Genomic DNA, 12151 nt, shown 5'->3' with positions numbered 1-12151 from the left:
CTACCTTCCTGTTAGCGCTGACATCAAACAGGCATTTTCACCAAAGAGCTGCTGCTCACTGAGATGATCTCAGCGGACCAGACCGTCTGGCACAACAACCATGCCGTGTTCAAAGTGAGTGATTGGCTGATTAGATAACTGTTAACAAGCAGCTGAACAAGTGCTCCTGACAAAGTGGCCAGTCAGCAGATCCCTGCCCGCTCTGACTACAGAAGCCTCCTTTAGGTTCCTGCAGGCTCACACACTGAACTGGATTACATGCATCAGATTCGTTTTTTCCTCTGAGGCTGTGTTTGTGCTACTGTTGGTCATTTTAAAGGTTTAGCTGTTACGTCCCAGCTACAGCCGGGTCGTAACAATAGTGTTTTCAGTTATTTCTTGGAGACTGAAGTAAGTTTAATCTTCTAGTTGGCTGCTTCGAGTTAGTGCTGGGGATGACATTCAGTACTGGTTTTAGTCTGGTAGTGGTCACAAACAGGAAAAGTGGAAATCTAAACTTCATTTGTGATGCAGAAAAAGCCTGAACTCACGTCCAGTTGGCTCCTTTGGGGCCAAACATGGGCCTGACACTCCAGCCAGACCCAAACATGTTGAGTGACTTAGAGAAACAGTCATTGTAAATGACGCCTGTGTAGACGGAGAAGATCCCCATCAGGAGGATGATGTAGCGCCCAGCAAAAATCATGTTGAACATCTACAGAAGCAAACAGAAAACACTGGAATATGATGCTTCTGCTCACTGACTGAACAACGATGATTTACTATATTGGATTACTTCTACTTGTGTTAACGTACCTCATTGTCACTCTTCTGGGCGAGGAGGCGACTCTCTCGAATGACCAGGTAGAGGGCAGCGCAGGTCATCAACAGGCCGTGGCCCATGTCACCAAACATGACAGCAAACAGGAAGGGAAAGGTGATGATGGTGTACGGAGCTGTAGGCACACAGGGATCCAAACAACCATCATCCAACTCTGCTGCTGAAACTTCACTAAAATGTTTGGCTAGAAGCAAATTTTACACACAAAGTAACGAATCCTTTGTAACAGAACCAAAATCACTCTGTTCGTTTGGTTGACACTCGATTAGTTTGGCCTGAACACTGAACTGCTGCAGAGTCAGCGAGAGCTTCACATTCACCGCAGTCACAATCACAAGTTTGAATGAACAGTCATTTCAATATGAGCCAATGACCTGGATTGATTTCCCGGTAACTTCCGATGCCGTAGGCGTCCACAATATTCTGGAAGCCTGATGTGAACTTGTTGGTCTTGTTGAAGGTGGGTGGAGTCTGTTTGGTCTGCATCCTGTTTAGGATGGAGGGCACTGTTGATCCACTCCTCTCCTGTGAAATAAAGCCTCGTTTAGAAAACCTCAGACCTCAGTGAGTTTCACAGTCACTGTGACCTCGCCCTGTACCAAGAACATGGCCATGTTCCTTATCCACAGGTCCACAGACCAGTGAACGTTGTCTTTACAGCTAAACACAGAGCATCTCTCAGATACTGTCCTCATCCAACTATCAGCGGTCCCCAACCCACGGGGGCTCGTTTGGTACCAAGAATTGAGGCTCAGGTGTGAAATTTATGGTTTTGATCATTAACTCGGTTTCCCTGGGTCTTTTCCCGTGTGCTATGAATAAATCTTCTCTTGGTACTGGTGCAAGATACCACAGTTTGTGTCTCGGTCCTATCACTTTATTGTGTTGGATTTATCCACGACACCTTAAAGGCCGGTCCGTGAAAATATTGGTCCGTGGTGCAAAAAAGGTTTGGGACCGCTGAGGTAACTTATTAGTCTAAAGAGGGAGATTCCCCGTCAGGTGTTCTTTAAGCATTACGCAGCTTTCTGAGGCTTTTGTTGCCCTGTGCCAACTTAAATGTAAAATATGACATATAGAAGTGTTTTTCTATACATTCCCTTCCATTCTGCTCAGACATCTCTTATCTCTGCTATGCAGATGATATTCAGCTGTACAGACAGTTTTCTTCAACTAAATCGAGACAAACTGAAATAACTGTCTGTGCAGCAGAAACATGTGTCTGGGATAAAGGAGACACTTGGACGTGTTGGTTCTGTGACTCCTTCCTGTGTTTATCATCTCAAACATAAGCTGCACTGTGTCACGTCCTGAACTGGAAATGATTATTCACGCTGTTGTTTCATCACATTTGGATTCCTGCAGTGCACACGTGTCTTAGCAAAACCTCCGTAGAGCGTTTGCTCAGAATGATCCCGACAGGCTTCGACAAAATCCTGATGCAGCTGCACTGGCTTCTGGTTTATTTCAGCGTGCAATATAAGATTCTTTTATTAACATGGAGAGCGTTTCACGTGCAGGCACTAGTTTATATCAGAGAGCTTCTGCACCCATGTGTACCTCGTGGTCCTGTGACCAGGGCCGGCTTGCGGCGCCCCACACTGAGCTGAACACAAAAGGATCAGAGCCGTGTGTTCAGTGGGCCCACGCTCTGGAACTCTCTCTTCGGACTTCAGATCAGTCGCCTCCAGTTAAAAACATATTGTTTTAAACCTGTTTTGTATTCACGTTTTTTATGCATTGTTGGCTCTTGTGAAGCACTTCGTGACTGTATTTCTTAAAAGGTGCCATAAAGTTTTACTGACTTACTGCTGGGTAGTAACTATGGGAACATTTCAACAACATCATCTGCTCTTTGCACTTCTGATTAGATGCAAACTGCACTTGGTTCACCCGTATTTATACATGTGTAATGACAATAAAGTTGACTCCTAACTAAGACACAGCGATTCTCTTTGGAGACATTCTAGTTTCTTTTTGCTTACTTTATAAAAATTCTCCAAAGTAGGACTAGAGATCCCAACCTGAGTCCAGGTTTGTGACCGTGGGTGTCTGTGGGCTCAGATGCACAGCACGAGAAGCAGAACAGAGAAATGTGCGACAGGCTGCAGAGACAGGACCAAACTCACCGTTCCTCTGCGCAGAGCAAACTGGATAGAGTCCAGGTCTGAGACAGGACACCACACCTCAGCTATCAGACACTTCTGCGTGACGTCGATGTTGCAGAGGTTCAGCGTGTGGTAGATGGCCTTCATCTTCCTCACCTTGATGAACCACACCCGCATGGTCTTAGAAGCAGCCTGCAGCACTCGCTGACGGTGGTCCTCGGTTTGGTTCAGCACCTACAGCAGCAGCGTGGAAGGATGTTTCATTCTGTTAACCTGACGCACGCTTCTTTGATTTTTCACGTTTTCTTGTTGAAGTTTGAAATGTGCAGTTTTAGCAGTGCAGAAAACCTCCGTCATATTCATTCACACAACTTGTATTTCAGTGTACTGCTCGGCTCTGCTGTGGCAGGGCGTCTGGCAGCATCAGACCGGTGCAGACCTTTCAAGCAGAACAGGCTTTTTTCCTGTCTTAATAAGGAGAAACGGGGGAACCACAGCACATAAAGGACGCGGCTCTTTCAGAGATAAGACGTGTAGCACAATGAAGCCTGTCTACACTACAAGGGCCTTTGTAATTTGACTGGAAATAAATGTTCTCAAGGAAAGGTGCAGGAGCCAGAGCGTCTCATGGATTTCATCTGGTTTAGTGAACAAAAGAAGTGCACAGCTAACAGCTCTGCGGCATCTGTCCAGGGTCGACTCCTCCCCTCTGCTTTATTTTTACAAGACTGTAAGCATTTGGCTGATGCCTGTAGGGCACACATAACTTACCATTTGGAGGTCATCGATGCGGCTGTTGACTCCAGCCAGCATCTCCTTCCTCTCCTGCGGGGTCTCTGGGCAGGGGTAGAGCGACGCACGGAACCTGCAGGAGCGCCACAGTCAGTCTGACCACACAGCGTGCAACACAGCAGATGGCCCCGCCCCTCCCTGACTTTATCACAGGCCATGTTACACTGGACATGTCGTACATTTCACTAGAATAAGATCAAAGCCTTTCGTGACGACAGACAGACGGGACATGTGTGTCACTCTCTACAGAAAATGTTCCACTCTGTGGATTTACAGCTGTCACACAGCGCTCACATTCCCACCTTCACTAGCACTCAGCTGTGATGCTACTATGTGATCGTGAAACGGTGTCAGGACTAAACATAAGCATGACGCTGCGTGATTCTACATTCTAAAACCTAACAGTGACAGCAGCAACGGTTTTTCATGCAACACCCACCCCTCACAGATCTTCTTCACCCGGTTCTTCAGCTGGTCACCCTGGAAGAAGATGATGAACACTGACTTGTGGACTTGGTCTCCCTGTTGAGAGGGAACGAAACATTAGATAGTGCTCTGTGTTCAACCCCACATGTATTATTCATCTGCTTTATTATCCCATTCTTGTTTGAAATTCTGTTCTCACTACTACTCTCCACAGCTCCACTGTTAGTATACTCACTGTAGTGGGGTCTTCTAGTGGGTCCTCGATCTCTGCCTTCCTTAAAAAGACATTACCACGGCACACCCTCCACAGCATCCGCTCAAAGGTGGGAATCCTCTCCCTGCTGATCACTCCAGCCACAAAACTGCACAGACACGAAACCAGCACGACAGAAACGTTGCAGCTTATAATCGATCACAGTTCACGAGTGACAAATGTGACCTTGAGATCCACTAAGACACAGGTGTCCAACTCCAGGCCTCAAGGGCCGGTGTCCTGCAGGTTTGAGACGTGTCCTTGGTCCAACACAGCTGATTGAAATGGCTCAATGACCTCCTCAACATGTCTTGAAGTTCTCCAGAGGCCTGATAACGAATTCATCATTAGATTCAGGTGTGTTGACCCAGGGGGAGATCTAAAACCTGCAGGACACCAGCGCTCGAGGCCTGGAGTTGCCTATCCCTGCACTAAGGGATCAGGATCATATATTTGATGAAATTCTGACGAGTACTGTGCCGACACGCCTTTAGCCAAATGAGCTAAACATGCAAACTCCCAGAGAGAGCAGTTATAAGAGACAACAGTCTCAGTACTTCTTCAGTACTGTGGTGAGCATTTAGCATCTAGCTCCGCTTGCATCAGCAGATAAGGTTGGCTTTTTCTGATGTTTAGACTGACTGTAGCTCAGCAGGTACAGCAGGTTATCTACTAATCAGAAGGTTGACGGTTCGATCCCTGCCTGCTCCAGTCTGCCTGCCAAACACTGTTCGACAAGATGCTAACCCCAAGTTGCTCTCTGATGCATCCAGTGGAGTGTGAGTGTTAGAGAGAAAGCCCTTCTGCTTGTGTGAACGAGGCGCGTTGTATAAAGTGCTCATAAGAGGAAGTCCTTTCACCATTAACCATTCCTTCACTGTGGACTTTATAGTTCCCCAGGATCACTTTCCATGAGAGAGCCAGAAGATCATTTTTAGTTTTTAAATTGATGTTACTTTATACATTTATCCTTATTATTTACCCCAGTCTGAGTGGGGCCCCGCGGCCCCCCTCACTACCCTCCATCAGAGCCGATGACTCCTCCAGCAGGTTAGGATCCTCCATCTGCCAACAAAATAACAAAAAGCACCTCATCAGGTGTAGGAAGTTAGCAGTTAGGCCCATGCATCACACAAAGACTTTTGCACTGCCGCTGCAAGGCCTGTAACAGCTGCACAGGGTGTGAAACATCAAATAAAGAGTTAACACATGTTCCAGTGAGTTACTGCAGAGTGCTGTGACTACTAGAACCATTCTTTTACATTTTATGTTCGAAAGCCGTTTTTAGGTCAGCTAGTCACAAATTTGTTGCACAGACTCATGTGACCTGGAACAGAGCAGGTGCATGGAATGGGAAACTGAAGAAGCTTATAGTATTTGTTCAACAGGAAAGTGATCCTGATTAAATAAAACAACGAATACATCACTGCCAGAGCGCACACAGTACAAGAAGGACAAAGGCAGGACTGAGGCCATACAGCATAGACACACAAGGGAACAGGTGTGCAAACATACAGGTGAAAACAAGGCAGTAAAACTGAGTGCAACACACACTGGACAACAGACTACCAAAATAAAACAGGAAGTAAGGTAACACAGAGACAGCGGGAAACAGGAGCTCCACACTATAACCACGAACAGAACTGGGACCAGGCCAGGACAGAAAAGTCCCAGAGCAGCTGGTTTGTGGGTCTGTCTGCATCCACTCTGGTGCCCAGTAACAGAAAAGCTGGCCTCACATTAATGACTGACTCTGATATTGAAGTTTTTCCCATCATGCTTTTGCAGTTAGTTTTGGGTCCTTTGCACTGTGGTGTGCTGTGTTATCAGTGTCTGAGCCCTTCACTGCACCACTGGTCACTTTGGTTCCACCCGTCCCAGTATGTCTGTGTACAGACTGTGAGAGTAATCAGTGCTTTGTTGTAAACTAGGCTAACGGTGGCGGTAGACTCTGACGGGGACACGCCTGCCTGAGTGTTTCTGTCCTGGTTACGTGTTATGAAAGGGTTTTTTCCTAATCATGGAAATAATTCTGCCATCATGCACTTTGTCTTCTCTCAGTCATCCATGTTGAGTTAACCGCCTCCTGCCTGTCTGACGCTGTAGGTTTATCCAGCCTAATGATGCCCGCCCTCACCTGCACTAACATCTCTTTCAGTCTCGTATTTAAAATTACCTTTAAAAGCAGCGAAAGGCATAAAACACTAAGTCAAGACTTTAAATCAACTTCAGAGGTTGTGTCTGCTTCCTCTGGCCTCACCAGGCCTGCACCACTGACAGCTGACTGATCTGCTGTCAGTCCACTGTCCCAGAAACTTGAAGGCTGTGGACTGTTTATGGACATAGCTGCAGTTCTTAAATAAAATCTCTCAAAAATGTCTGCACTTCAATGAGATACTCGATGTTTGATTTACAATCCAGTGTTCAGAGGTAAACCTGCAAAACTGTGTTTGTCCCAAACATTCTGGAGGCACAGCAGGCGGCTCCAGACAATGTTGTAGCTGCAAAGCTAATGTCATCGTCTGCTGTCTGACAGGGAACTGCTGCCTTAATCGATGCGTAAACAAAGCCACTCTAACACTCTTTGTTCTTCTGTGTAGTGTACGTGTGAGCAAACCTCGTTAAAAAACTGCTGCGTTCGGTGGAGGATGTGTTTGAGCTCCGTCAGCTCCAGGAAGTTCTTCTTCAGGGCTTCCTGGTTGGTGTTTATCTCCTTTAGTTCATTCTCCAGCTTCTCAAATGTGGCCTGCCAAACACACACAGTTAATTGTGATAATGTTGATACGTTATTTTGATAGATACAACATTTTGTACCAACTCAATAAAAGCGATGGACAAGAAGGAAACACTGTTTTGGAAATGGCTGATTACCTCCAGATCAATCATGTCTCTGGGAAAAGGTACTTCCGGGTTCTCTCCAGTGTCCACTGTCGGGATGTTGGCTTTTTTGATCTCCTTCTCAACAAACCCTGTTCATCAAGGAAACTCGGTGATTACCTCGTTACCACAACAAGGGAACAGAAAGTGAGTCAGACTCAGCAGCACTCACTCAGCTTCCTGTCCATCTCCTCGCATCTCCTCACTTCATTCACAAACTTGCGCTGGAACACGTTTACATCTGGATTCAGCTGTTGTTAGAAAAAGACCAGAAATACATGTTTCAAAATGTATTATTGGAATTTGTCATTCACTAAAACCAGCTTACACCATGATAATCAAAAATGACTTCTACATGTCAGTGTCAGTCTGGCACCATTCATACTCACATCTCTAAACTGGACCATGCCCAGTTCTCCCAGCTCGCTCACACAGCAGTAGGCTGCCTCTGACTGGAGAAAGAGCTGGGCCAGAGTCATCTCCTCACTTCTGAACAGTTCCCCCATGATGACCTCTGCACTCCACCTCAGCTAGGATCAACAAACACTGCAGCAACGACAGGAAGGTTCAATAACAAGTACACAGTGCACAATAACTAGATAATATAGCAAATATACCACAGTCTCATTATACTTGGCTGCCCTCTTCAGACTTTCCTATAATAAAGCGTAGTATGGTTTCAGGTTTATACGGGCTGCAGTTACTAATCATTTTCTTCAGTGTTTTATCTGTAAAATAATCAAATAGTTATTTGTGTCTTTAAACTGTTTGAGAGCGGCTTCAAGCTGCAGGTGAAAACCCTGCTGGGGGCATTTCTACACCTGTCCTCTCTGTGTGGGCTTCATCGGGGTCACCTCCCACACACCACAGACATAAGACGCAGTATTAGGACCAACAAAAAAATATTGTTGGTCAATTTGAGAATAAAGTGGGAAATCTGTTTTGAGAAAAACACTGAAATGTGGATTTGACCGTTGTTGTTTGGCTGCTACAGCCTCTACACAATGAGATGCAACATCCTCCTGATTGTATGAGGGTGTATGGATAATCTTGCATCTGTCCATTATCAGCTCTTTTTGTACAAGCTCTCAGGCACGCACTTTAAACTGCACGGTGCTGATGGAAGCGTCCTGCAGCAGCAGGAAGTCAAATAAGACGAGTGCACTGTAAAAACCAAAAGTCCCACTGACACGCCACAGACAGGAAACACCACACACACCTCATAAATCGTATAGAGGATGAATGCACTGGCAGGAGTCTGGTTTTAGCAGGTCTATGTCTCACTCGTGTGCTGTAAGTAAACGGATGATGCTAGAACAGGCTAAAGATGCTAATGCTCGTCTAGAGACCGGCTTTACGGGCACTAGGCCACGCACGACAGCGGGCTGGGCTCCACACCCCAGGACGATGAAAGCCACATAAGGAATCACGAGGATTAATAATCGTCGACGTCATAAATGTAGTTCCTGTTGGTGATTAGTGCATCAACAGAGGCTTACGGAGCATCGCTGACGTCACTGCATCCCTGCTGATGCAGCTCTGTCCTTCACTGCTCAAGGACGCTGCTGGCTCAGGCCTACAGCCGCTTCATTCACACTCATTTTAAATATGAATAACTATAAACAACGACGTAACTCCGCTGTGTGGCAGGATACCGAGTCCCCACAGCCTCATCCCGTGCCTCTACGAGAACACGAATCACTGCTCGTAAAACTAACCTTGAAACAGACCTCATTGCAAACACAGAGGAGCTGACCACCGCCTCACAGCTCACACGGACAAACGTGGACTGTGGTTCATAATCCTCAAACACCCACCTCCACAGTATCTACACTCACCTCACAAGCTGCAGCTCGTCAGCCCTCTCTTCACACTTCAGTCTCCTCCTGGATGCTGCGGTGGTCCTGCGCTGCGTCAAGTTAGATACACTTCAGCAGGAAACATGTCCGATGGGAGGATTTCAAAGTAAAATGACTGTATCTGTATCTCAGGGATTTCTTTCGTTTTGACGATGGACACAGAAGTGATATTCGAACTTACACATCTCAGATGTGAAGGATGTCCTGCGCAAAACACGCTAATACAGCAAATGGGGAAATCTGTTCAATGGGAATATATTTTGAAAATGTTGAAGGTGATTCACGGCTTTTCTGCGGGATACATCCCTTTGACCTATCACAGTGTGTGGGGTCGATTCTTACTGCTCAGTCCCACCGAGCCCTGATGTCTGAGCATTTTACATGAAGACACAGAAAACACTGAAAGAGCTCAAAAGCCATCAAGAAAACTTAGAAGCTTTGCATCTACACATCGTTTTTAGCTCCCAAATCTTTCATGAAGAGCTGCATATCAAGTTCTGATTAACTGATTGTCATGTTCTTACTTGTGCCTATACGATGTTTATTACCAGCTAAAGAGCAGAGCTACCAGAGCCCCTCTTCTTAAGGTCTAACAGATGCTGTGTCCACGACTAGCCAAATGTTGAGTCAGTACTAATGAGAACCTGTAGAAAGTTTCCTATTACGAAAGCCACAGTAGTAGTTTCAGCATCTCTCAGTTCCACATGGTGCAGGGTTTAAATCAGGACACTGGGAGGCTGCCAGTGAGCAATTTTGGAGCATGGAATTCCCTTAATGTACATAAATTACCACAGCAGACGACTGCATGGAGCAGCTTTCTGCCTCATTGTGTGTGCCATGTGTTTTTCATAACGTGTGCCATGGAGATGCCTTCAATAACCAAATATGACTGTATAACTGAAAGATGTTGGCTGGATTTCCACAGATTTAAAATCAGCCTCTTTTAAAAATCATATGTTAAAAGATTTTGTTCTCACAGTGTCATGATTCGTTGTGTGGCAGGCAGGAGAAGGACCCAAGATGCAGATTCAGAGACACGGGGATAAACTCAAAAAACACAGCTTTATTGCTGGCCACGAGAAGCAATACAAAATAAACTAAAACTGGGAAAACTAAAGCATGAGATGTACAAGGAACCGAACCACGGGGAGAATAACACACAACATGAGGGAGAACGCGACGCCGAACAGAGGGAGACTCAGACAGAAATACACAGAGGGTAAACGAGGAAAGTGGGCACACACGGGGAACACAGGTGACACTGATAATCATAACGAGACAGGGCGGGGTGAACTGAACATGACATGTACAGGCACAGAGGTTCAGACAGGAGGAGAGAGAGCACGGGGAAAACACAGACATAACGGGCTGGGGAAACATGAAACAACCACAAAGGGAGACGAGGGCTCATAAATACATAGAGGGCACACAGGGGGGAGAGAGCACGGGGAGAACTTAGACATAATGGGCAGGGGAAACATGGAATAAAACATAAGGAGAGACGAGGGCTCACAGATACACAGAGGGGCACACAGGGGGTAAAAGCCACGAAGGGAAAACACTTAGGGAACAACACAACAGGGCAACTCAGAAAACATGGCCTAAATAAGGAACGAAATACAAAAATACAAGGAACTAAGAATACTGGGCCCACATGGCCCAGGACCATGACACACAGCTTCTTGACTGTTATTATGAAGCAGCCCAACTTATTTAAGTAAACAGCTTTTACCTTTGGGATGGCTGTCATGGCGTAGAGGGCAGAGGTATCCTGTCATCATTAACCTTAACACTCAAAGTCAGTGCTTCAGTAAACTGTCTGTTCTTTACACTGACTCAGTCATAGATATGTACATTTGCAAAGTTTTGTTGCTAAGATTAGATTAGAAGAGATGAGAAATAATTTATTTATCCCAGAATCTGGGAAATTATTGTGGCACAACAGTTAAAGCATGAAAACATTTACCAACTCATTAAGATACAACATCAGAGAGCTAAACAGGTCAGATGACAAAAACAAAAATAAAATACAGTAAAGAAGGAGTTTAATTAAATAAGTGTTTGTATGTAAACACTCCACTGTGTGTCTGTAGCAGTTTCTGGGTTGAGTGCACTGCTGGGGTAGTTTTCACATGGCAGGTGAGCATGTTAAAATCCTATTCCATGCTTGCATGCCGTGGGGCAGGAACTGGAGAACAAAGCTGATCAGCTGATCACTCCATGGCTCCGAGAAAAAAGCACAAAGACATCATCTACAGAGACAGTACCCCATAAGGAGACAGCTCTCCAGCAGGTCATGGCTGACTGGAGCTCCATCAGTAAGGACATGGTGATCCTGGAGACGAGTCATCCTGCAATATGTGAACATGAAAATGAAGTAAGACTTGGAGCATACCTGCTGAAGCTGTTTCTGCTACTTTAGAGTCCCAAATCAAAACAACAGTTAGCTCAAAGCACTTCATATTGTAAGGTGAAGACCCTACAATCATACAGAGAACAATCAGATGAGCCTCTGTGAGTATCACTTGGCAACAGGGGGAAGGAAAAACTCCCTTTGAACAGGAAGAAATCTCCTGGAGAACCAGGCCCATCTACAGTGACCAGTTGGGGAGGAAGACAGGAAGAGAACCAGAGATTAATAATGATTAGATGTAGAGTGGTGTACAAACACAGGTGAGTGAAGAAGAAATGCCTGCCTATCTGTTCTCCCGCTACAATCAGCTGATTTCAGCTCGTGTGTCAGAGGAGGAAATAGTAGCGCAGTTTAGAGCACATGGACGAGACTTTTATTATTGTAGGAGAAAGGACGAGAGCGCGATTGTAAAGTGGAGACTGCTGCAGGACAGAAACAGCTGCATCATACTGTTAACACAACTTTGGCTCTTAGCAAGCACCTGCACAAACAGCATGCTAACTCTAATAGCCAAGAACGCAGAGTGATGCTGAAGCTGAGGAAGTGCTGACCCAGCACCGTGATAACCTGAGCTGCTGCTGAACAGCAGTCAGGCTACAGCTT

General features: G+C 45.8%; 1 protein-coding gene across 1 annotated transcript in view; it reads right to left on the bottom strand.

Annotated features, from left to right (window-relative positions):
• The window catches only part of LOC146662881 (V-type proton ATPase 116 kDa subunit a 1-like), a 30208-nt gene extending 21013 nt beyond the window's left edge, over positions 1 to 9195 (bottom strand). The window contains exons 1-13 of the mRNA XM_085415452.1: positions 9115 to 9195; positions 7666 to 7822; positions 7449 to 7527; positions 7271 to 7368; positions 7017 to 7145; positions 5382 to 5464; positions 4382 to 4508; positions 4160 to 4242; positions 3700 to 3793; positions 2950 to 3162; positions 1195 to 1345; positions 796 to 935; positions 531 to 694 (exon numbers count right to left, since the gene is read on the bottom strand). Of these exons, the coding sequence (XP_085271578.1) occupies positions 531 to 694; positions 796 to 935; positions 1195 to 1345; positions 2950 to 3162; positions 3700 to 3793; positions 4160 to 4242; positions 4382 to 4508; positions 5382 to 5464; positions 7017 to 7145; positions 7271 to 7368; positions 7449 to 7527; positions 7666 to 7782 (1478 nt within the window). The 5' untranslated portion in view covers positions 7783 to 7822; positions 9115 to 9195. The remainder of the gene's footprint in view (positions 1 to 530; positions 695 to 795; positions 936 to 1194; positions 1346 to 2949; positions 3163 to 3699; positions 3794 to 4159; positions 4243 to 4381; positions 4509 to 5381; positions 5465 to 7016; positions 7146 to 7270; positions 7369 to 7448; positions 7528 to 7665; positions 7823 to 9114) is intronic.
• Positions 9196 to 12151: the final 2956 nt, after the last annotated feature.

Source organism: Rhamphochromis longiceps, linkage group LG8 (genome assembly GCF_057381845.1).
Source record: "Rhamphochromis longiceps isolate RC_006_pf linkage group LG8, R_longiceps_female_GT1.1, whole genome shotgun sequence".
NCBI classification, from domain to species: domain Eukaryota; kingdom Metazoa; phylum Chordata; class Actinopteri; order Cichliformes; family Cichlidae; genus Rhamphochromis; species Rhamphochromis longiceps.
The sequence above is the reverse complement of the archived record's forward strand: the minus strand, read 5'-3'. Positions and strand labels throughout refer to the sequence as shown.